This window comes from Parambassis ranga, chromosome 3 (genome assembly GCF_900634625.1).
Source record: "Parambassis ranga chromosome 3, fParRan2.1, whole genome shotgun sequence".
Taxonomy (NCBI): domain Eukaryota; kingdom Metazoa; phylum Chordata; class Actinopteri; family Ambassidae; genus Parambassis; species Parambassis ranga.
Window position 1 is genome coordinate 13,854,731 of NC_041024.1, and position 26,978 is coordinate 13,881,708.

Below are 26,978 nucleotides of genomic sequence, written 5' to 3' on the forward strand. Positions count from 1 at the left end.
TTCCTCTTCCAGCTTCATCCCCCCTTTTTCTTCCTTCCTCTCCACCCTCCCATATTTTCTCACTCCCACTCTATGGCACTGTTTTTACTTTAAAAAGAATTTCTGAAGAATTGCTGGTAGTATGCTTGAAATTATGCTTCATATCACCAGCCCTAATCTGGTTTTAGGAACTACGGCACATTTAAAAAAATGTTGCTTTGAATTTTAAATTTGCTCCCATTTGATAAACATTGCATCTTTTCCAGTGCATTTCACATTGTTCCACTCCACCTTCCCTCTCATCTGTCTCATTACTTCCATTTCCTTTTTCTCCCTTCCAAGTATTGCAGTGGTCCTCCTCAGTGGGAGTTAAAAGCCTGCTCAGCGCTCCTCTTTTCTTTTCTCTTCATTTACAAATGACAGAACTGTTTGCACAAAGTACCACTCATTTGAATTCCTAAACTTTGATAAGCACGGCACCTGCTAGATAATTCTAAGTCATTTCTAGAAAACACTTTCTAACTAATCCAGGCCTGCTCTTCTGCAGCGTTTTTCATTTTGCACTCTTTTTAATCTCTTGTCGTTTGTGTTTAATTATAAAGATTTTAAATATGTGTGCTGTTACTTGAGGACAAGCACATTGAGGACAAGTGCTTTTATGTTATATTACTATTAGTAATATAATATTAATATACTGTGTTTGCTTTGTTATCATGTCTGCTGCAATAATAATAATAATAATAATAAGTGTGTGGCTATACTGGACATATGCTTTACCATAATCTGTGTCTTTCATGTGGAATTTTGAGCGTGCTGCTTTTTTTTAAATTTTGTTTAAACACGATAACCTAGATATTCAGACTGCACAGTGATAATTAGGTGGAATTGCTGTGATTCTGAACAGCACTTTCCCTCTCCTCTTTACTCCTTTGCTCTAGCTGAGTGTGGAGCTTCCTCTCTAGGACCAGAAGGCATTCTTCTTTCGCCCAACTTTCCTTCCAACTACGATAACAACCATGAGTGCATCTACCGCATCACAACTGAAAAGGGCAAAGGAATCACGCTGAAAGCAGAGAGCTTCCTATTACAAGATGGAGACTACCTCAAGGTTTGTGCATGTGCATGAACACACAGACACACACGCACACACACACAGACTACGGCATGCTTACCCCAATCAGACAGAGAATCCATAAATGCATAATTTATTTCAAAATTCAAACACCCACATACATACATGTAGGATTATACTATCTATATGCAAAGCTGTATACCACATATATGCTTGAACTCATAAATACATGTCCGGGTTATTCACCCAATAAATTGGCTATAGATGCTAGTGTTATTATGATACACCTGATGACATGTGAACATAATATAAAGTGTAGGAGCAGTGACCATAGATGCAAATAAACACAAATCTGCTCTTAACATGTTTTAATATTATTATTGTTTTATCAGTAACAGTCATATATTTTGTAAACAAAAACTTTCAGATAAGAATCCTACAAAAAGTTCAAAATAAAGTATGCAGATTAAAAGTAAGATATAAATATAAATTCCATTTCTCTAATGCAACTCCAATGCAAATTATACACAAAATATGTAAAATATTTAAAATGTTGAAATATGTATGCAGGATTTGTTTGTTCATAGATATCAGAGAGTATGGATAGAGGGGCTGTTGTTATGATATCAGATTTTCATCACACAATAACCATGGTCAAAAGAATTAAAATCATAATTGTTGCAAGATCATAATAATATATTTTTTTCAAAAAAAATAAAACATACTATCAGATAAATTCATCATTAACTTTCTGCTTATCAAATAGTAATACAATTATGAAAATGATAGATAGAAAATTATTGCAATTATTTCATGCCAATTCTAATGCCACGATAACACAGTGTTACCAATACAACATGGATTTAATGTGTAGGGCTAACAACCCAACTCCCTTGGTGGTACTGCCCTCTGTTCATTTTAGGGACTATTTTATGTAGTGGTTCTCATGACACAAAAACGTATTCCTCTACACATTTTATCAAGTAGTACTTTTTCATGTTCTGTGTTACAGAGCCTAAAGTTCCACAAAACCCACATGATGTGCAAGGTTTTGTTCCAGCTATGCACACCTGGTCTAATTAAGTGACAGGGAATGCGTCTCCCTTAAGTATATGAGGTGTGTAAGAACAAAGCAGAAAGAGAAACAGGAACAACAGACGGTGCCCTGAATTCCTGGCTCCCCCAGTATGTAGTAAAATTGTATTATCAAAGTTTGCACTCTCCGCTAGATGTGTTAAACATTATTGTAAGGAGCAATAACATCCCTGCAGGGGGTTATTAACCATGTTCTCTATTAGAGCTGATGGTGCTCCTGCTGCAGCCATTCAGCGTGAATGAATTCACAGAAGGAGGAGGCACAAAAGGATCAATTTTGCCTCTATTAGCCCTCTATTGAACCCACCACACCTTAATATTATATTACTTGAATCTTATCTTCTTTTCATTTTTATTGGTTGCACTATGTGGTACATTAAGCTAAACAAATAACCATGATATTACAAAATACTATGGAATAAAACAGACATGCATTGTTAGCAAATTCACTATAATGTGGTTATTTAAATATTTGTATAAAGAAAATGCCTTTGGTTACTCAAACTAAAACAATTGATCATACAGCGTTGTGTTGTGTTACACTTAAAGACACTGGAAAGGGTTACTAGCTTCATCTGTCGTATGTTATTGTGGGGTTTCGCACTTTGCCAGTGTCTTCAAAAATTTTACGCAATTTGAGATGTCACAATGTACTATATAAGAGGAATCTGCTGACATGTTAACATATTATAATCTTGTGTAAACTTGTGTACTTCTGAAATACAAACATGCTGGTGGCACCAATTTAAATGTCAGTTAGGAGCAGATGTATGAGCTGTTTTACAGTCTTGACGCTGTCCTACAGACATCGTCTAAAACTGTTTCTATTCACAATGTCTCTTAGCGGCATTAGGCCTGAGGGCATGGTTAAGCCAGTATGTGGTTAGAGTGTATTATCAGTCTTAGGCCTAGAGCATTGGCTGAGCCTGTCTGTGGTTAGATTGTATTAGCAGGGTTCTCCCTGACTTTCAGAGAGGATTAACGTCATTGTAAAAAAGCTGGAAATGTTCCCACTGGGATAGGTATTTAAAAAAAAAAGAAAAAAAATCCTTTAACTTAAAGTGACACCAAGACAGCAGACATAAAGTAGTTGTAGTTTTGTCTTATCTAACTCTAACAAATGAAAGAGATAATTATAATAATACCTTAAGGGCACAAATGTTAATGATGCACAAGAGCAAACTGATTCCTGGATGTTTGTTTAAGGTTTTAGATAACTAGTCCCCAAGACAAGTTACAGGAATGACACTGAAACAAAAATGTTTTTTGACATTTGTGATTTGTCAGTGCTGTACACAGGTCAAGTTATATTCCTCTTATGAGGTATTCTTACATTATATAGAGAGAAAGAACAACCCAGTCGCCAGAAACAAAATGTTTCCATTTAACATTTATGCAAACCAAAAATATGTACACTTTTCACTATACGTGTATATCAGCGTACAGATCGATGTGCTTTAGGCGTTTTGGGGAAACACAATGAAGGTAGGTTAGATAACCATTTACAAAGATTAATATTTATCATCTTTAAAGTGCAACTTTTTATCAAAAGTGAGCACATTAAACCTGCCTCATAAACATTGCTTTGGTTGTAAGCAGGTGCAGGAGTTTTTTTTGCTGTCATGGCAATGGGTTTGTGAGCTTTTCCGTGCTAGCCAAACAATATAAGCAATCGTGACAAAGTACTGATGATAAATATTCATCTTTGTAAATGGTTATCTAGTCACCTCCATTGTGTTTCCCCAAAACGCCTAAAGCACATCGATCTGTAAGTTGATATACACATATAGTGAAACGGTGACATAACACGTTAGTTTGCTGTCGGGGGGAACATTGGTATTAAACATATTTTTGGCTCAGAAACATTGAGAGTGTACATATTTTAAGTTCGCAGAAACGGTAAATGGAAAGGTGTTTTTCTGGCCACTGGGTTGGAAATAAACACTAAAAAAGAATACATGCAGGCATTTTGGTACTTACAGGCAAGAAAATTGGTTACAAGAAAAGGTAGAAAGGTATGATTAGATTACCTTCAGTGTGCATCTTATCTTGTGTGATGGCATAGATGTGGGCATTAATTCATTTCAAGGGTGATTTCTGAAAATGTACAACATGTATGTTAATTAACTTTTCCAAAGAATTAAGCCGAAAGCTTAGAATGAACTGTAACGAAAGCCCCAAAGTGCCACTTAGGCTAGCAATTAGCATCCGTCTCCCCAGGCTAACAGTAATTGAGCAAATTCCTAGCAGCTGAACACTCTGAACACTAACCATTTGGTTGACGGTTCCAGCAAGCTTGAGGTTAAAATCTCCTGTAACATATGAAGCAGCTCATTACAATTATTCTTGCTATTGGCTGTGTTCCTGCCTGGCATTGTCAAAGAAAAGGCTTACCAAGCTCAATTTGCCTAAAAATGTCACCTAATGCAGTGCTTGACCGTATTTGCTCTGATTTACCCCATTTCCCTGAAGGAAAAACGAGAGAGTGAGGAAGACAACGTGGGAGTGTGTGGGAATTGTTATAAAATAGAGATGGTAGGAGAGCCTGCGAGAAAGAGAGAGTCAGACAGATAGAGAGAGGAGGGGTGGCAGATGGTGACATGTTGATTTATGAGCCGCAGGGCTTTTCATTAACCATACTGAATTTTACTGAAACACACAGAGGAGAATAGGAAGCAAGACAGAACCAGAAAGCAAGAGTGATGGACAGACAGCAAAATGCAAAACTGGTGGGACACTGAGAGAAAATGAGGAGGGAACAGGAAAGAAACAATAAGTTTAGTGGAGAAATGACAGTATGATACCAAATCACACGGCCCTTTCGAGTAGCTATGTCTTCCTGCTGGAACCAGTAGAGGTGGATGACTGGCCGTACATGTAGAACAGTAGATTTCCTCAGCTCATTTTCTTTGGCGTTCTCGCCACCTGCAGACCTGTCACCACCGATCAGTGTAAGCATCAAAGTGTGCCAAATATAAGCATCAACTGCTGAAGCATGACCCATTCAGATTTATGTCCTACCTGTGAGAGACTGTAATGCAAAGTGTTTCAGCAGCACATTCTGAATCTTGCCAGCATTTTTCAAATAATCAATATAAATTAATCTGCAATCTAATTGTCTACTCTGTGTGCTCAGTATGCTGTATGCTATATTTTTACTAAAATTGATTTGTCATTTGCAGTTTTGCCAATTCAGAAGGTTTTGTTTCTCTGCTCTCTGCACCTCATTGTAGCAGATAGATTCCAGCTGTTTATCTCCTTTTAATGCTATCTGTATGAATTTAGATTACCTATTAGATTTCACAGGCAAGCTTTTCTTTAGTGCTTTTACAATGTAAACAGAGAAAAAGCTGACTAATAAAGAATAAACAAGCTTGTCACAAGTCCTGCAAATAAACATAAAGTCCAGTTGTGTTAATCTAATGTACAGTATCCTGCTTTCAGTCTCAGGTGTGAAAACAACTATAGACATCAGCTTTGTGTCATTTAACATGCGTACTGAGATTCTGTAGCTTTTTTGGATGATTTATGGGAAACACTGTATTTTTCTTTGTTACATAAACCCATGTTGCAACATACTCTATGAGCCAATGTTTGGAACATTTATCAAACTAACGACAATATCCCCTCTGCAAAATATACTAATTAATGTGGTACTCAGTTGCACTGTTTTCCACAGGAGCTGGAGTACAGCATCCTCACTCCACTCTTTTAATCATTGCAAACAAGATTTCAAATATGGTAACCAGTTTATTTACTCCCCATGAAGCCCCGTGTCATTGTTTTGCTCTGCTCTGGAATTATTGCTTTAACCACACTTGTAACCTCTTTCAGGTGTATGTTTTCACGTTTTAATTCATGGTATGTGACCATAATCCTATGTTATGACTGACAGGTGTACGACGGAGAGAACACTTCTTCCCGTCTCCTTGGCAACTTTACACGTGATGGCATGTTGGGTCATATCATCAACAGTACATCCAATCATCTGTGGCTGGAATTCAACAGCAACGCCTCTGGAACCAATCAGGGCTTCCGCCTGACATACACAAGTAAACTATCTAAGAAATTATTTAAAGCTGAGCAGCAATAAAGACAATGTTTTATATTCATTTTTACAACCCTGGTTTTTGTTAAAGTATGGTTACAAATACACACACACACACTGTTAGTAATGTGCACACAGAGTAATTTTCTTAATTTTGAATAGCTCATCAAGACAGTCCTTGTAAAGATATGTTTTTAATTGAAAGCTGGAGTGGTAATAATTGTGTTAGATCACCCTCTTCAATGTCTCCTGGATCCACCCTGTGCCTCTCAGTCAAGTGATTCTCAAGGGCTGCAGTACACAGTTGAACAAAACAGATGTCATGTGTTACAAAACCGTAGTCTTCTTTGGTCCAGACCAACAAGCCTGCAAAAAATTAAATGAGCACAGGAATGATTGAAATAAGGTCCCTTACTGTCTTACAAGCGTGCACGCTCGCACACATGCACACGCGTGCGCGCGCACACACACACACACACACACACACACACACACACACTCCCTCTAAATAGCTTTAGAGGGAGTGTGTTAAGAAGGCAAGACCAGCTGCTGTGTAAGTCAAAGAGGCCATTAAAGGAGCATTTATCTGCAAGTCATTAAAAGAAGGTGAGAAAGTGGCACGTGGAGTGGGAGAACGGCTGGACGAAGGGGTGAAGGAATGACGGTGGATGGTATATGGATACTGGATGGATGCTCTGCGTCAGTTAAACCATTAAACAGCTGTCAATCTGCAAGTCGTTAAGCTGGAGAAGGTGACACCTTCTTCAAAAGTTCTGCTACAATAGATGAGCTGATGGATAGATAAGGGAGATTGATGGAAGGTTTGAAGAAGAGAAAGGAGAGAGAAGCATCTGATCAAGAGCAGCAACAATGGTGTCTTAAGTAGGGTCAAACACTGAAGAAAATGGCATTAATATTTCACAGTGTTAAAGGCTATTTTAATCGAGTAATAAGAATTCATAAAGCATCTGTTTAGGACATTAACAGGAAAGTGAGATTTGTCTTTTAAAACCAAATGGATGCAGGGAGGGACTGACATTTATAATCACAGCTCACAGTAGACTGTTAGAGATACCAGTTTGTTTTAATAATATCACATAATAAATGATGTGACGATAACATATGCCATATTAAATTATCACTTGAGCCTTGGAATTATTAAGGTGGTGAAAAAACTGGTGTTTATGAAGATAGTAATATGTGTCAGTGTTCTGAGTTAAAGTCTGTTTCAGTTCAAACCTAACCAACATGTTTTGGTAGATGAGTTGATCCAGGCAGTGAGTAACAGATCTTCATTTTAAGAAAACCACGATTGCTCATAGCTGTCTTCTTGTGATGGCTATGCATTGGCACTCCTTTAACACTACATGTTCACTTAAATTAAATTTAAAGTCAATTACACATTTCGAAAAGGCTTGATGTTTAGTTAGGTAAACTCTGCAGAATGTTTTATATTTGTGCATAAATATGACCAAAAATGTCAGCTGACTTTCCTGGAAGTAGAAACTAGTCAAAAAAAAGTAATATGAATCAATATAATATAGTGGTGGCAGTATCTGCTGACACCCCTTGTGCAGCAATAATAGCAACCAAATGTTTCCAGTGACTAGTTTTGCCACATATATATAATATCGAATAATTTTCCTGAATAACTCACTGATATATTTTCCGTTCATTTGTTTGATCGATATCTGTTTGTCTACTGTCAGGTTTTTGTTTAAAAAAACATGGCTGATGATTTGGTTCATATTTATGCAGAAATATTGATATCTGTACTTGCATGTGGCCTAGAAGGAGTTATTGGATATTGGCACAAATTCAGTATTGTGCATCCATACTGTCCTGTTGCTGTCAGTGCAAATGTCACATTTGTTTTCACCACACAGTACATTCAGACTTGAAACTTCTGCATGAGGAAGGGGATTCAAGAGAAGAATAGAATGACCTTTTGTCCTTTTGTCCAGAACTGAATCACCCTGTTCATTTATGCAATCTTGTCCTGCTGCTTGGACTGCAAACACCTCATCTGTGTGCATATGAGTGTGTGTTCCTAACTGTGTGTGTCTGTGTGTCTCTTTTTAGGTTTTGACCTCGTACGCTGCGAGGAACCAGGTGTCCCTAGTTATGGCTATAAGATCCAGGACGATGGTCATTATGCCAACACGTTTGTCCTGTACTCCTGCAACCCTGGATACAGTCTCCATGGCAGCAGCACACTGACCTGTCTAAGTGGGGACAGACGTGTCTGGGACAAGCCACTTCCTTCCTGTATTGGTTAGTATGCCAACACATGTGTAGTGTCTCCTGTGCATCAATAATTCAGACCTACATGATCTGAATTATTAACCTGTGGGCAATTTTTCCTATACACTGAGAGGAATAGCAGGGAGAAGCAGCAGGAGAAGCTGTCTCTCAGCGGCAGCGTGATGATTCAAAAGAGAGAGTGAGTGAACAAGTGATTGAGTCAACACAGGTGAATAGTTTGAAAAGAGTGCACTGGGACTGATTCAACACTCTGTGGGAACTATACGTAGTGCTGCTAGTACACCTCTGTGCACAAGAACAGGCCTTGCAGATCCATCAGCCTGTGCACACAAGATTATCTGCACTTGGACAGCGGGTTGTCACCAGGCATGATATTTTACTGCACTAGGCTTCTACATATTTTGAAGATTGCATGGTTAAGGTGCAAAAATAGGGGATGGCTGTCTGAATTGAACTTTGATAAATTTATAATGTAAGCCAGACAACTTTCTTGTACCCTGAAGGTGCGTGCAGTATTTTACACCAAGGACTTTGACAGATGCCTCAGCTTTCTGTTCTATTCTCAGCATGCACAATAAATAGAATATTCTATCAAGGGGAGACTGAAGGTGATGTGATGTAAAAACAATATTGATTCATCTAAAATTGCTGCTTCTTGAATAAATTTAAGATGAAAAGGAACCAAACACGGGTATCACGTAATTCAAGAGCTGCATGACCAGTGTGCTTTTTCAGATACTGAACAAAAACGTGTGACTTTATGCACAATACAAGCCAAAGCACTGGCTCCTGTCTTATATTCCAACACTGTTAGAATAGATTTATGTTGCTCATATGTTTTATGTCAAAGTTGTGGTAATATTTTCACACTAAGAAATTACTCTGTCTTTATTAAACGTGTTTACCCGACACCCGCATCAGTGAAGAGTATTTTGATAAAACCTGTTCTGGGAATTTTAATCAGAATTAAGATCATTAATAGACACAAAATACACAAAAATTGTAATAAAGTCATATTTTTTGTTATAATACACACAGTCTTGAGAAAATAAGTAATAATCTATGAGAACTGCCTGAGAGCATAATTTCATAATGAGCCACCATGTGACTGCCGCTGTGCTCTCTATCAAGTTTGTTTTATTTTATTTTTTTAGACAGTGAAATGACAAAAATATAGTCAAAGGTTTTTCCAGGTTTTGATGTAGATAAAGTGCTACAGGGTAGATTTAACCTTTGTTGGCACTTGGCAGCTCCTAATTGGGTTCCAGAGAAATATGCCAAATGGTTCAGGTGTTTTAACATGGCGATTTATTTTGTCTTGCTCATAGACCTGTGAAAGTTGTTTTGTGTTATGCTGCACCATGTGCAGCTGGCCACTCTGATTCTTTATTTTCATTCAGCATCCATCAGTGAAGCATGAACTCAACATTTGTTTATATGTATTGTTCTGAGCTAGCTTTAAAGTCCCAAAAGCAATTTCACATTTGTTAAAGTCCATGATTCTTGCTTGTCCATAGATATTCTGTGGCTTTGCATATTCTACAAATTAAAACATTCTTGTCAGTATTCCTACCTTGCTCGGTGGATGTGGGCACGCATGGCACATGTTAATTTGAAATTCCCTATTGCAGAGCCAAACCTACCTGAGCTCTGTGAGGTGGGACCTAACCCAATGTTGCTAATGGCAACAAAAATAATGCTCTGGTATAGGTATTGTGTGAATTAGAATGGGTGTGCAGTTTTTTTTGGCTGGCTGTGGGTATTGTTTGTGTGTCCTGGGTACCTCTGCAGCCCGTCATAATTTGGAGCTGCTCTGTCACTGCCTTATTTTAGCAACCAGGAGAATACTTGCTGGCAGAGCCCTTGGCTAACTACCTCCACATCTACCTTTGTATCTAATTGTTGGGGTGTTTGTCTTTCTGCCTCTCCTTTTCCATGTGTCTGGCTCACTCCCATATCTATGTGTATTAGCATTGAGATCAGGAGATAGCTTTGCCTCAGGCTGTTTCTATACTGTCTCTTTGACTCTCCCACGTTGAGTCAAACAGAGTGGTGTTCTACCTCTGTGGGGCTCAGCTTGCCATTCTTTCTCTTCCACTATTCATACAATAAACCTGTCTTCTGGCTTCTTCTCTATATGTGTGGTTCTCTATGATCGGGTTTTCTATCTCTGGAAATTTCAGCTGGCTTTTCTTACTAAATACCCCCTTTTCTCCTTTCCTGTGTCTCTCCTTGCATTATTTGATTAAACATTGAATGGTAGTTTCCTTTACTTTTCTGTACTCCATCACCAGGGACCACTTTTCAAATCATATATAAGAGTGTGTGTCTTCACCTAAGTACTGGCATGAGTGTAGATGATTGTATACTATCTGCTGCTGCCTGTGGTCACCTGTGAATGTGTATTTGTTTGCATTTTGGCTGGGGTAATTGCACATCACTAGCTTGTTAGCGGTGCCTGCTTAACTCACACAAATACACAATGCACTCACAGTTCTACAGTTAAACCAAACTGTTTTCTAATCAGCAGTGATCTTTGTGCTTCTATGTGTTCTGTCTGCTACCATGATGACTTTAAATCTGCTCCCAGCCTTTTCCCTGGCTTCTTGTTATCTCCCCTGATCCCCTCTCCTGAAAACAATGTAAAAATAACACAAAAACTCACTTCTCTCCTGTGTATTAAACAGCATTTTTTTCTGAACTTTTAACACTATAGGGGGATCCTTTGGGGAAAAAAGCCATCAAAGTTATTCAGCAACCTTGAAACTGTATACTAAGAGCTTGGATAATTCAAGGTTGATTTAGTGATTCAAGCCTTTCTTAACTGATTCTCATTTAACTCAACCTTCACACCTCAGTGTAATTTTCAGTGAAGTACAGAAGCCATCTTTTATAGAGAGAGAACCGAAGCAGTAATTGTGCTGTAGAAAAAAAATATACCTGTGGAACCAATTACAAAAAGTAATTTATTTAATGGCATACATTTTCCCAAAGGAAATTGATAAACTGGCTGCAGATTGATGGACTAAATACCACTGGATCCATTCAGACCCACTCAGATGTTAGATTTCTGATACACATGTTAATGAGCCACAGCTGTAAAACAACACGCAAGTTGACCAAATGTAGATGGAAGTCCCCGACTCAGGGTTAGGTTTGGGTTTTTAAGGAACTGAAATGACCATGATTTACAAATAAACATATTGACACAGGGTTGTAAAGGTTTTGATTCACCAGAACAATATAGATGGATTGGTGGATTTCTTTTTTTTATTCATCCACCTGATATAATCACCATACCTTTGTTCAAAGTGTTGATGTTTTATCCACTCTGTTAAATGTGTTTGTAGTCACGCCTACTGTGGATGTTTTCTGAAAAATAAAAAAAAAAAGAGGGGGAAATGGGCATCTAATCCTCCTCTTGTCCTTGTAGCGGAGTGTGGAGGTCACATAACTGGAGCAGTGTCTGGACGGATTCTATCTCCAGGATATCCTGCTCCCTATGATAACAACCTTCACTGTACCTGGACTATAGAGGCTGATACAGGCAAAACTATCAGGTAACTATAAAGCAACCAGAAACACACTTTAATGTTATGATGAGCAGCAGCTGTCAGTTTTTTTTGAAGAAAATGTTGTAATAGGTGACAACTGAATGATTGCAGGTATGCAAACACATACTGTGTGTGCGCCTGGTAAAGTTTCCTCACTGGTTGTATCAACAAGACAAACAATGTTTTTTAAGGAGACATGACTTTGTAAAAATGGTAAAACTGCTCTATGTTCGTGTTTTCCTAGCCTCCACTTCATCGTCTTTGACACTGAGATTGGCCATGATATTCTGAGAGTTTGGGATGGTCCATCTGGCCCGTCAGATGGTGGGATCCTGTTAAAAGAATGGTCCGGCCCAGCCTTACCAGAAGATATCCATTCAACTTTCAACATACTCACACTGCAGTTTGACTCTGATTACTTCATCAGCAAGCAAGGGTTTTCTATTCAGTTCTCCAGTAAGTGGCTTTATCTGCACCATATATTTAGAGTAAAATCATTCAGCGTGAGTGCAAATGGTTGAAGAAACTCTTACAAGAAAGAAAGAACAAAACATCTCCCATGATTCCCCTAAATCACTGATGGGTGGTCTGCTCTACATTATCCACTAGATCCCTTTTTTTAAGAAAATCCAATTGCTGAATTAGCAATTAGATTAGTGACATTACAGCACTCATCACATGTAGACTTTCCTAGTTATTAAATAAACCTCATTTATATTGGCTAAAACATAATTAATCTGCCATTAATTCTGCATTTAACAGGATTTCTGTTAAAAAAAAGACATGGTTAATAACTCACCTTGGGACTCAGGCTCTTTGTAAGTACTGAAGGAACCCACCAAAAGGCCCGTGGCTCCATTGTGTTTTGTATTGCAAAGGAGAGAATAAAAGGAGTGCTGCTTTAGCCATCAAATGAAAATATTTGAGCAAACATTGTGTTCGCTATTAATGCTTTTAGTACAGTAAAATATATTCATTCATTTCTATGGTTGCGTCATAGAAATCTCATATAAATCTCTACTGCAGGCTCACACTGCCTGTTTGAGCCATTTGTTACACTCTCACTGCATCTTCACTCTGTCTCTGTTGTTTTAATTGACTTCATATTTAGAACAATAAATATTTGCTCTCACTAACATGCTAATCAAAGCACTGCTTTCTATTAGTATGGTAATGACTCCTTATATTTACTTTCATGCTGAATTACTAAAGCAAAGGTGAGGGTATTTACCACAACATTTGAAGCTTGATTTGTGGATTTACTGAGCAAAGGGTAACATTATTGCGCTACTCTGTCATTTTGACTCCACTCTATACACTGACCAGCTGCAATAAGTACTGTTTTGCACGTTTGGCCGTACACCAGTAGTTAGATCATGTCTGCTGGAAATAATTTGTATGCTTAGTGTGGATGTGATTGCTAGGCCCAGCTTCTGTGCAAACATGATCTAATATTATTTTGGTCAAATCTATAATTTTCACTGAATCCAAAGCCTCACAGATAATTAAGATACAAGCAGTGGCAATGTTTCTGTGTCCATTCGTGCTCAGTTGTATACAACCTTCAACTTTCTTTTGCTCTAACAAACTTTTTCTCATCTTAACTTCTTAGCTATATGTTTTTTCCATCACTGGAGGGATCTCACCTCCCAGGGAAAATAGATTACAGTTAGAAATGCCCTATATATCGCATGGTAGTAACATCACAGACGGCGCTGGAATGTGTACATCCTGTACATTCTATCATAGTATTCAAATGACCCTTAAATCAGGCACATTAGTGAGGGATTTTAGAATATTTGACAGACAAATGTAAACCTCATTCTGTTGCTGAAACCCCTTCACCTTGAATCAGATTGTTGTAAGACAAGCAATGTAAGTCAAATAAATCTAGTTATTCCCAGCAAGCTCAAATTTGCCTAGAGGAAACAACTACCGTAGTCCTAACTGGTGGCAGCGTGAGTTTTTATTTAATATCTTTCCCCAGTTACCCTTACTTCTCAATCCTCAATAGGACTTATTTTGTGATGGACAAATGTGTCTGTCTATATTAGACATGTATGTATAACAGTCCCCTTTTATTCCAGCCACAACAGCAACAACCTGCAATGACCCAGGCATCCCTGTAAATGGTTCTCGATATGGCGACAGTAAAGAGCCGGGTGACAGTATGATGTTCCAGTGTGACCCAGGGTACCAGCTGCAAGGGCAAGACACCATCACATGTGTACGCATGGATAACAGATTCTACTGGCAGCCTGACCCTCCAACATGTATAGGTATGTGCAGCAACAGTAGTAGTAATAGTGTGATGAAGGTTTAGATACCGCTATTTACTATATATTATTTGTACATGTTCCCAAATGGTTGACTACCTCTGGATTTGTAATGATTCCATTTTTTTATCCTTGTGGTGCTTAAGAGAATTTAAACTTAGTGATAAATAAATTGTGGTTCAGATAAAACTTTCAGCTTTGTTGGCATAGAGGAAAATTAAAGTAGCAAAGCAAAAAGTTCTCTCCTGCACTGCTGTAATTGACAAATAGTTGAGTAGACAGAATGGTGTTTGATCTGTGTCATCACAGAATAACAACATCAGATGAACAGAAAAGAGTTTGCTTGTTTTCTATCTCAATTATTACACATCTGGCCCACCTGCTGATTATAGCCCAGTGAGCTTCTGCATCCCTCTCCACACCTCATTCACACAATCCTGCTGCTGATTGTTTTTCACTCCACTGCTTTCAGGGGTGTTTTCTGTCCTTTATATTCCACCACAGTTCCCTTCGACATCCTGACTTCCTTACAAAAGGAAGGAAGTGATGTGCTTTTTGTATTTGAAACACACGAAATGCACAAGAAATCATTACAATCAAGAGAAATTACTCCAAAGGTCCCGGGCTGCCATACTTCATTTGAGCACCAGAACGATTGGCATCATTGTAGGACTGGTCTGTTCTGAGTCATTCAGTTCGTGTACTAGTCCTGGCATGATGTTTAACATGCAAACCGGTACTTTAGCTCCCCACTGAACACTTTGTTAGGCCTATGGCACACATTTATCTAGACTAATGTTAGACTGAGCAGCTAAATGGCTGATGTTAAGCTGCTAAAGCTCCACCCTAATCATAACTGACATCTTGACCTCCATTAACAACTGGTCAACTACAGTACAACATACACAGTCTGCCTTTGGCTCTTTACCAAAAACCTCACATTGTACACAAATGTAGATAATATACTGGGCTTAAATCTACCTCCATTTTTGCTTAGCTTAGCATGTGTTTCCCTTGTGTTCAAAATCCCCCAGGATTATACACTGCACAACGTGGTTCACAATACTGGAATGTGTGTGTCTTGTCTGTGAGTGATTTGCAACTGTTAATGCCTTTGTTTACCTCTATTTCACTGTTGATAATCCGTTCACACCCACCTGCCTCCCCCGAGACAGCTCTCCATGTTTCAAACTCCTCCTTCACATCACATTTCTGTTCTTCTTGCCAATATCTCTCTATAGCTTTATGGCTTGTTTTGGGCTAACAGGACCACTAGGGGTGATTCTCTCTGCTAACTATCCCCCAGCCTTACACTTTGTAACTAAATCTCACAGTCTCTCTGTCTCTCTTTTGCTCTTTCACCCCCTACAGTCACCTGTGGAGGTAATCAGTGCTCCACTAGGGGTAATTCTCTCTTTCCTAACCAACCTCTGGCGTACTTCACTATTTCCAACTAACTCACTTATGCTCTGCCTACCTGTGGGGGATATATGAGTGGTCAGTCAGGAGTGATTCTCTGTCCAAATAGCACCTAACCCAATGCTGTGTAATCATCTTTCTCTTGCTGTCTCTCCTCCTCTCACTGTTTGTCTGTCTCTAGCAACCTGTGGGGGTAATGTCAGCGGCCCCTCTGGAGTGATTCTGTCTCCTAACTACCCTCAGCCTTACCCCCCTGGGAAAGAGTGTGACTGGAGAATCAGAGTCAACCCTGACTTTGTCATTGCCCTTATCTTCAAAAGGTAGGCTATGTAGATCAGAAACATAACTTCTGTGTTTCCTACCAGGACTTAACACACATCTGTTTATAAGCTTTAAAATACGAGCAGAGCTTTGATTTAATGGATGACAGATTTCAAGTTTAATCCTCGCCTGTTGTGCATGGGGCTTTCTGTATAAAAGGTGGCTGGCATATTTATTTGGGTAGAATACTTCAGAGGTCTGTGCACAGAAATCAAGCTGTTAGATTAATGATAATTCAGTGTTAATTAAAAATTTCACACTCAGGCTATAAAACATTGTATCAAAGCCCTGTGTGCTGTATGAAACAAAAGCTAGCATGTCAATTCTCCTATTATGCTCACTGAATATGTAATATAGCTCAGAGAAAACACTGTTATTGGTGCTCGCCTTGTATCAGTTAATAGTATAGTCTGGCAGATTTTTTTCCATTTTATTGTCAGTAGAATTAAGATTACCACATCATAACACTGTGCTGTAACACGTTTAGTGCAACATGGCATTAGATCCTTGATTTTTATGCAGTGTGGTTGCAAGAGATACATCAGGGTGAATCAGTGATTTCAATGATGATTTTAATGGTGATATTAACCCATTACTCATTTTGTCCTCAATACCTGGGAAAACATTTAAAATTAAAATTCTAACATTAAGAGGATGGTTGGACATTTTCTAAAGTATGTTTATCCATAGATTCAAAAACATTATTTTCCATGTTTAGTTTTCAGCATCGACTTTGTGGATCAGTACAGAGTCAGAGCATAATTTGTACAGTCAGAGACTGGACACAGTTTGTGTTAAATGACTTGCCATTAATTCTTATTAAGCAATCCCTACTGTGTAAGGAAAGCTTCTAAAAGCCATTTTTACATTAAAATAGTCAATCACCTAGCCAGTTTCTGCTTGTAAAAGAAACTGTGTTCTCTTTCACAGTGTATATGAAACTCCATTCAGTGGTTGCACATCCACTGTTGTCGTCTTGCTTTGGAAACATTTACATGTTTTGTTTTATGGCAGTAGGACGATGTTTATTTACATTTCAAGTTCTGCTAGTGCCTCCGTTGTGAATATTATACAAGTCACAGTGGTTAGGGGCTTATGACTGAAGCAAAAGTGAAGACTGGAGCTTCAAATGTAGCAAAGGAGATGAAAGCAAAGCGGCCTTTCTCCAGATTGCCAAAGGAGAAAAAATGACCCAATTTTTGCTTGATGTTTTTTAGAGAGATAATTCCCTTCTGTTGTAACAGTGAGATGGGTTACTAATACATTTAATTAGGATTATTGATATTGGTTATTTTGTAAACTCCTCACACAACCCGTTTAATTGTTTTTGTTATTTTACAGTGCATGCACAGTTGCTAATTTTGTAGCTAGTCCAACACAAAAACCAACAAATATGCTCTTAGGTGGGTTACATTCCATTTCCTGGTCTTAATAGTGTATGCTCTTTGTTTCACCCTTGGCATGAAAGGTTGTGGTGCCAGATTTGTTCACAGCAAGATCTTTCTGTTCTTTTTTATGACATTTAGAAGCGTTAGCACTCATGGTCTGAATGTATCACTAATGCAAAAGGAATTAGCAGGGATCATTTAATGCTTTGTCAGGGCAAAGGGAGCTTAGGTACAGTTAAGCCCACTTTGCAGCAGATATAAACACAGAGCTTAAACCCAGGTATTCTTTGCAGTAATTCTAACTTTGGTAATTATTACATACAATTAAGAAGTAAGTAAACCAAAAAAAAATAGCTAAAATTATTGTAGGTGTGTGTGTGTGTTTGACTCTGACAGGCAGCAGACGTCTTGACATACTTGCGGTACAGAGCTGACAGAGAGCTGTCAACATTAACCAGCTAAAAAGATACATGCAGAGAAACTGCTACATTTAGGCAGCAAGTCACAAAAACAGTTGCATTCTAAAGATGTAAAGTTAAAAGAAAAAAAAAAGATCCATAAAGGATCACAATCAATCATAATATTAAGAGTGCACTAGATGACTCCCTGGTTTAATAAAGCATTTTTATTATTGGTATTTATTTATTTCAAGAAGTATGAAGATCAGCAGACGATGAAAACAAAGAAAGCACAAACTAATTTACAACTATTAAATGAAGCAGGTATTTTCAGGTATATTCTCACACTCACCGCTGGATTTATTGTTTTGAGATTTAGAATACTTACACATAAAACTGCACACAACACAGTCAGATCTTACCAGATTGTTTAATCAAGTTTCTTTATTTTGTTTTGTTTTTTTTCCTCTAAGTTTCAACATGGAGCCAAGTTACGACTTCCTGCACATCTATGAAGGTGAAGACTCTAATGGGCCTCTACTATCAAGTCTCCAAGGCAACCAGGCCCCAGAGCGGATAGAGAGCAGTGGTAACACTCTCTTCTTGGCATTCAGATCCGACGCCTCACTGGGCATGTCTGGCTTCGCTATTGAGTATAGAGGTAATTAAACCTGAAAACTTTGACTTAGCTTGTCCTTGTATACAGTATTTTACAACAAGGTCACATTTCAGCGATTGATGTTCCTCATAGATAATGACTAGTATGTTTTAAAAATGCACGCTCTTATATAAGTAGTGGTATTGGTTGTAGCAGTGGTAGAAAGAAGTGGAAGTATGAATAAAAGCACAGCAAAAGAGGGTTTCAAAGCAATACTAGTACAGTAGCTGGAGCGTTAGCTGCAGGATAGCATTACACCAATAAGTAAAAGCATTAATAGCAGTAATAGACTAGGACACTACTGGCAGTAACACAGTAGCAACAGGAGTTGTCAATATTTTAGGCTCTGCACTATTGGCCTGATTAAGTTATTAATTCAAATCATCTTTACACAGTGATCAATTTTATTAATTGGGATTGTTTGTCAGGGCAGATCACTGCTGTGTTATGTTTCCAGCAAACAAAATACTTCAGCAGTATTTGCAGTTTTTGTACCTTTAAATAATAATAATTAAAAAAAAACAGTGTAATGATTAAAAGTCAATACGGGACTGTATGGTGTGCAGACTGGATAATATTTTAATCTGACTGTTCTTATTAATTTCCTCCTCACATCTGAAATCTTTTTTTTCAGCTGGAAGGGCATGCTGTTCCATATGAGACCTTGAGTTTTTTTTTTCTTTTTTTTTTTAAACTTTCATAGATTGTGACTCATCCTGGTTTTGCAGACGACTGGGGTTGTTTCAACAGTCACTGTAGTCTGTATGGAGCTCAGTTGTTCAACTCACTAGAGACCAGATCTGCTCTATCAAATTTTCTAAACTCTTTTTTTGTCTTGTTTCTCTCACCCCATTTATCCCTAATTAAAAAAGATTATCTCCTTTTCTGTTGTCTGTCTCCTCATACTACCTCACACCTCTTTACTTTTGTCATTATTCACTACCTTTCATCTGCCATCTCTCTAATTAAAATACAGCCTTAATTATCTCCCTGTTTCGGGTCTATCTTGCCCTCCACCTTTCTTTCTCTCTCTCACTCTCTCTGTTTCCCCTCTGTCACCATGATATCTCATTCTTATTGGCTAATCACTGAAAAGCAAACAAGCTGGCTCAACACCAAGTCATAAAATCCAAGACTATTTTAGACCATGGTTGACTTCTTATACCTACTGCTGTTTTCTCTTCTTATTCTTTCTCTTAACTTTTATTCCACCTCATCACTTTCTTCCTCTTCCCTGTGGGGGCATGCTAGTAGACTGAAATCAGAGTGTTGGGGTCAACAATTCGGAGCCTGTTGACTGCTGGTGGTCTGTCCAGCTGTTGGAACTATTATGGCATCTGCACTCTCTGTATCTGCTCTTCTTAACGACAAAGTTTGTTTCCTATTGACACAAAGTCTTTTCTTTCTCTACAGAAAAACCAAGAGAGGCCTGCTTTGATCCTGGTAACATTATGAACGGCAGTCGGACAGGTTATGACTATAAACTGGGATCTCAGGTCTCCTACAGCTGTCACCATGGCTACACTATAGTGGGAGGAGATACCATCACCTGCATCATAGGGCATGATGGGAAACCAGTGTGGGATAGATCCTTGCCATCCTGTAAAGGTATGAGAGACACTTATAAGAAGATATATTTCTTAAGAAATACTTAAGAAATATATCCTGTCATAAATCGATATCTACATATAATCTAAATATCAATATCGCTGTTCTGTCAAAACAACTACAAATCAGTGATACTCTCTATTTACCTTATTTCCCTTCAGCCTGAATAATCTCGTTGTCTCTCTAGTTGTGGGGTTGCCATAGAATTCCATTTAGGTTTCATTGCCTAGCAAATTTAGGAGGACTGATTTGCTGAAACCCTGCTTCAAGTAAGAGGGACTTACTGGTTTAAGACTGACAAGTGAGTGTGTGCGTTTTCAGAGTCGGTCAGGGATTGGAAAGTGAGCTGTCTGCTTGATTGACAGCTCAGAGAGGCAAGGAAGTGACACCTGCCAAAGTGCCATTCATAGTGCACTGTATACGGACTGTGTGTGTGTGTGTGAGTCTGTGTGATCTCAAAAGTAGCATAGACCTGACCTAATATCATGTGGATAAAAAATAGCCACCGGGCACACACACATGGACAATGCACACTTACTTATACCTCCAAACAGTCTCTATGAACGGTTTGTTTAATAATGCCTGAGAGACAGTATCAAGAAGGGGTGGAGGAGTAAGGGAGGTTGGAGGGTGTGAGAGAATAAAGATGGGATAATTGCACGCAGAGCAGCTATTTTAGAACATCAACGAATTACAGACAGCAGGAAAAAAAAGCTCATCAAGTCATTTTATCTCATGTTCTTATTCATCCAGTTTATTTCAAGATAATGCTGCCACTTATCACGTTTAGATATGTAACAGTTACTCAACCAATCTCAAATCTCTGATGTTTTAAGCTGCAGTCTTTGACCATTTGGCTGATCGAAAGAGGAGGTTGTTCAGGAGCACAGAGCAGGAAAGGATAATGTTATTACTGACATTCTGTGGGGTGAAAGCATGTTTCCAGCTACTTAGCAAGTTATTTATGCCATATCCAACCGCATATGCCAAGTCTGCCATATTACATGAACCCCTATTATTCCCATCCTGGCTCCTTATTCATACTTTTACCGCCGTATACGTCCCATGATCAGAAATAACATGAGGTCAAATGTCAGGATATACATCCATGTTTTCCATTAGCATCAACTTAACCATGTTACGTGAGGATGTTTTGTTTTTTTGCAGACATAGTTTCCCCTTTCACACATGTAACATACATGTAGCACATCTGCTCAGTGCATTCTCACTAACTTCCAAGTAAGTCCTGTGATGTTATGCATGTTTGACAACATCTGTATATTTATTGGATGGGTATGATGAAGCTTCTCTGGGTTTAATAACTTCACACTTTGTACTCTTAATAAAGCTGACACATGCACTGAGTGTAATATTTAGATGCCTGTCTTTACAAAATGTATGATTAGAAGCCAAGTATTGATATTTTAGTCACATTTGAAGGCTATTTGACAGATAACCTCATAATGTTCCATGAAAAAAATTATCTGAAACTCTGGAGGCCTCGATCTTCATCAGGCTATTGATTCATGTCTGTAACTGTAAAACGAGTTTGATGTGGTTTTTCAATAATGGACGTTTCTTTGAGGTTAATACATGGACCCGCTGTGATGTCCAACCACTACACTGTAAGACAATTCACATACTCATAGCAGAACAGTTTGACTTAGTCTAGTCCTACCCAGTGGTCTTGCTCTTTTACTCCCTCGATTTTTCTTACTATATAGTTAGGCAAGTTTCTCTGTCTCTCTGTCTGTCTCTCTATCTTGGGGCAGCTCCTGGGGCTTTTAGACCAAACTCATTAGACAGGGTGAGACCTCTTTAAATAATACATCTCCACTTACACTCCCTCTGTCTCCTCTCTTCTTCTGTTTCATCCCCTCTCACATGTTCTCCTCCTTCCCTTTCTTTTTTTCTCTGTAACTACTTCTTACTCTCCCCTTTCTCTCTTTTTTTCATCTCCTGCCTCTTTCTCTCTTTCCTCCCACCTCCTCTATGTCTGATTTACTCTACATTTCTCCTCACGCTTTCTTCCTTGGCTTTCTTTCTCACTCTCTCTCTCTCTCTCTCTCTCTCCCTCCCTTCTCTCTCTCTTTCTGTGCACACAGACGCACTCAGACACACATACACAAACACCTCCCATCTGAAACCGCTCTTTTATTGGTTTCCATGGTAACTAAGAGCTGGTGCGAGAAAGAAGGAATTCTCCGTGACTGTTGATAGGGTTGTGTATGTGTGTATTTGCAAGAGAGGAAGAGGGACAGAGAGGTAAAATGAAAGAGAGAGAGAGAGAGAGAGAGAGAGAGAGAGCACTATTATAGAGTGCCGTCTAGAGGCGGTATTCATGCACACACATACACCAAATATTGTACGTCACTCATGTATGTGTTTATTTTTGCAAGAAAAAGTAGGTGAACCCTTGGGAATTGCTAGTTCTGTAAAAGTTTGGAATAAAATATGGTCAGACAAACACAATCTGTTTAAGTAAATTCAGCCATTAACAGTGTGGCTTGTAAAAGGGAATGCAAATGCAGTACTAGTGAAGATGAAAAGGACACTGCACATCAACATCCCACAGTGGAAGTACATGTCAGCTTGATCATCCACTAGCAGAAACCGTTACACTGAGGCATAGACCACACACGACAGCAAACAGCAAATAAAAGTACAGAATGACTTTAAAAAAATCTATGGCTAGAAAGCTTCGAGGTAATTAGTGGAGATTCAAGGAGATTCAACCATGTGCTCAAATACTTTTTTCACCGTGAAGTGAGGAAGGTTGTATGCCTGTTGCTGTGAAGTTGATGAAGGTCCAATCAAATTTTTACAATCAGTTATTGCAAAAAGCCAGTTCGTTTGAAATGGTTTGCAATGTTTGCCTTCTTACTGATCAGGCAAACACACTGAAGTTCAGTCTTTAAAAGCACTACACTGTTGTCTTGAAGTGTAGAAGTTGACAGCTGCACATGTTCTGTTTGTGTCTCTATTGATAGTGAAATAATTTGCTTGTCCATAATTTGAGGATTTGTATCATGCATATATATATCATATTAGTTTAACATTAGGTCAGAACATTTCCACCATAAAATTGAGCCCTCTTAGGTTAAGTCCCATTGAGTTGCTGTTTTGACATGAGTGGGTCTGAGGTGATGCAATGCGCAGTGGCAGGGAAGAAAAAGACTTCAAGCTAATAAACATGGATACAAACCATGTTGGATTTAAAAATCTGCTTTGTAGATGTACAACTGGAATGAAATGCAACATGCATGGTAGTCATCAGGGATATACACACAAACTTTTTGGTGTATCATACAGTAGGAACTTGGAGTGGAAAGGTACATTATACAGACAGTGGCCTGTGAAATATTAGGAGAACTGGTAATTCTTTGTTGTATTTGTTTGTGCTCACTGTCTGGGATACACCTGTGGTTTGGATTTTTGTCTGTCTAAAGCTTCAAGGTGAACGTTTTGATGTTAATTATGGCTTGCCTTTGTTCCCTCCCTTTTATTGTTCTGTTTTTTTCTTTTTCATGTGAAGATTTGTTTGTTGGCCCTGTTTTCAAATTATATTTTAAAATTGTAAATATTACACTCTGTTCTATTATGGCCATCTACAGTCTCTATCTAGCCATCTAGGTATGATAGTCTTCTTGTGAGGTATTTTGGGATTCGGCATAATTAAATCCACAGGGAATAACCCAGGTTACATCTCCCGCCCCTTAAAACTACACGTGTCTCTGTATGCATTGATCACACACCACACACCACCCACTGCTTTAGGTAAGCTGTAACCAGTGGGAAACACTGTGTTGAAATTTGAATACAATAGAAAAAAAATGGCTCTGCCAACAGGCGACTGTTTCTTTTATTTCTCCATGTTTTACTTCCTTTATACTGAGCTATAAAGATTCAGACACCATAATTTAGTTGTTCTAAATTTTCTTTTTTCTTTTTTCATGATAAATGCCTGCGTACAAACATATTGCAGTAGGTTATTTTGCCGTTTTGCTCAGCCTTTGTGTAATGATAGAAAACTGGATTCTATATGTGATGCTGTATGTGTTTGTGGTTGTTTACATTGCTGAGATATGAATCTCATCCCTGGAAAAATTGATGACACTAACAGCTCTGTGTCAAAACTCTTGAAAGAACTGCGCCATAACTTTGGGATTTTTCAGAAATCTTTTCCTGTACACTTACTGCCACCTTAAGCCTTGCCATGTGTGTGTATTTGAGTGAGAAGAAAAGAAAAACAAGACACAGACAGTGAGAGGTAGGACTACAAAAGTGTTGTGTATGTGTGGGGATGATCAAAGCGCATGAATATGTGAGAAAAAGAGAATAACGTGTAGCATTTTTTTTGCATTATTCGTATGTCTCGCTGTGTGTGTGTGTGAGAGAGAGAGAGAGAAAGCAAGTGAGAGGGTGTGAGTGATCAAAGCACGTGTGTGTGAAGGCTTTTGATAAGGCTGACACCTGAGCCTAGAGCAGCACCACTGGGGGATTGTGGGTAGATCAAGACAAGACCTGTAGACCTGAGGGTTTGAATGCAACAGAACAACAAAAATCAATCCAAAAATATCAATCAATATCAATGCATCAGATCAGGAGGTGAGACAAGTCAGAGGATGATTACTATGATGCTTTAGGAAACAAGACGGAAGTAGTGGGGAATACGCGTGGGGGGAAGGAGGAGTGGGTGGGAGTATTACAACTGTCTAGCAAAGAAGTAGAAACCAAGTTTTTCTGCTGTTTTTTTTTTGTTGGCATGTAAATCCGTTTTAGTGAGCAAGCCTTAGCTGTGAATATGGGCCAGTCTTAATGTCCACACTCATGGTCTCATAGACTTTGACATATGTTACAGATAAGTCCTCTAAGCTATGGGCTGTCCCACTGTGAAATTGGAAGGCGCTTTAGGGCTCTCTGGTTGATGTTTTGAGCCCCTTTTGCACAGATTTCCACAAGGCTGAAATGCTGAAATCTTTGCTTGAGGGAATTACCCTCAAGGGGATGTCCAACATCATTCCAAAGAAAAAACACAGGAGCAATGTTGTAAAGACAGTCCACTAATGACACTGCATATAAAATCCTATCTGTGTGCATTGTGCCACAGAAAGGCCTCTGACCCAGGCAGAATATTAATTCACAAAGTGCTTTCTCTTCACATACAGGACTTGCCACCTTTGCACCTTTATGCTGTCACATTTTCAGCAAGCACAGAGGTGATGATAATTAAAGTCTGTCATAGATCACATCTGATACCGGGGGCGGACACTGGGACTGGGTTACAGAGGTACAACAAGATGAGGAAAGGCCAGATAGGTGAGAAGAGAACGGATAAGGACACAGTGTGCGCTGGAGAAGATGACATTGACAGATGTGTTTGTTGCTGCCGATTTTCACACATACACATTCAAAGACATTTACACAAATGTCATTGACCTCTGCTGGCCTAACCTGCAGTATACACACAGCCTCAGACTGTTCACAAGGTTTGTAACTCTCTTGGGGCTGCTGGGGTTGTGCATTGGTAGCGTGAATTAATAGGCTTTTTAAAAGTGTGATACAAGAGATCGCACACTGTGCTCTTGCTCAGATCAGATAAATTCAGTCACTTAAGTCTAAATCTTACTGTGTTGTTAACTGCTGAGAGGGTGTAACAGAACAGACCAAAAAAAAGAAAATTATCAATACACAGTGTCGCTAAAGTGTGCACTGTTGCTCCCTTCTGGGCAATGGATCATGTTTTATGTGGAAACAGAGAAAATTAAGGAGAAGCGTTTTGCAGCTAAGAGAAGTTTTTGACATGTTGCCAATGTGAAAGGGTTTTTTTTTTACTTAAGCTTGTGAGCTTTTCATAAACCCAGCAGTTGCTGATTATTTGCACACGCAAATGCAAAAATATATGCAATCATAAAGTTTAAGAGCACTGCACTATAACAATATATAATTATATGTGTTCTATTTGGAGATGAGACATGTTTCCTCTTAAGCTAGACAACGTTTGAACCAAAGGAGTCAGTTTTTGTTTATTCTTTTATTTTAAGAATAACTTAGAGTGGTGATATGCTTGCCAGTTACAAATGCATTGGGCAACAACAACAACAACAACAACTCCCAGCAGCAAGAAAAAATTATTAAAAATTATATTTTTCAATGCAACATCTCTGAAATAACTGAAGGAGCTAAAGAACCAATGCCAAATATTTGATTTATCATATGCTAATGTAAATGTAGTTTTATAGTAACTAAAAATAAAAATATTTTTTTGTGCAATAAAAAAAATACAATTCTGGCATACAGCGGTAAACACAATGATAATGTATATGTAATAATTAATAATAATTAACATGTATATTACAGCCAAACTGCTTGCTGCTTTAGAGACGAGGGTATGCTCATATTTGTGAGCTTTAGTCATAAATCACTTGATTTATTTATTCAAGACAAGCAATTTTTTTCTGTGATGCTACACACATGCACTGTTGCAGCTGCTCACATCTGGGCGCTGCCTTGAACAATACCAGTTTGATCTGCTAGTCACAGAGTTGTTCCCATGGAGCAGCTGTTAGGCGCTTTGCCTAGTGACAGCAATGATTGAGGGCCAAGTGTTTCTCATTCACTTCACCCACTCAGATTTATTCTGCTAGTCCGGACATAAAATAAGAAGGTTCAAAAGGTGAAAAAAATCCCCTATATGTTACTGCAGGTTTCACATGCTGGATCAAAACAGTGAATAAAAAGTTCATTTGTTTCTGTCTACAGCTCCATGTGGAGGGCAGTATGGTGGATCTGAAGGTGTTGTTTTGTCTCCTAACTATCCTCTAAACTATACCACAAGACAAACTTGCTCCTATTACATCACTGTGTCACCGCAGTTTGGTAAGTATGGAAACAATT

The 26,978-nt window shown here is 38.5% G+C and overlaps 1 protein-coding gene across 1 annotated transcript in view; it reads left to right on the forward strand.

Annotated features, from left to right (window-relative positions):
- The window catches only part of LOC114433624 (CUB and sushi domain-containing protein 1-like), a 219,612-nt gene that overhangs the window by 137,939 nt on the left and 54,695 nt on the right, over window positions 1–26,978 (forward strand). The window contains exons 24-33 of the mRNA XM_028402269.1: window positions 918–1,087; window positions 6,042–6,198; window positions 8,277–8,468; window positions 11,893–12,019; window positions 12,258–12,469; window positions 14,101–14,292; window positions 15,890–16,028; window positions 18,289–18,476; window positions 19,887–20,081; window positions 26,844–26,960. Coding sequence (XP_028258070.1) covers window positions 918–1,087; window positions 6,042–6,198; window positions 8,277–8,468; window positions 11,893–12,019; window positions 12,258–12,469; window positions 14,101–14,292; window positions 15,890–16,028; window positions 18,289–18,476; window positions 19,887–20,081; window positions 26,844–26,960 — 1,689 coding nt within the window. The remainder of the gene's footprint in view (window positions 1–917; window positions 1,088–6,041; window positions 6,199–8,276; window positions 8,469–11,892; window positions 12,020–12,257; window positions 12,470–14,100; window positions 14,293–15,889; window positions 16,029–18,288; window positions 18,477–19,886; window positions 20,082–26,843; window positions 26,961–26,978) is intronic.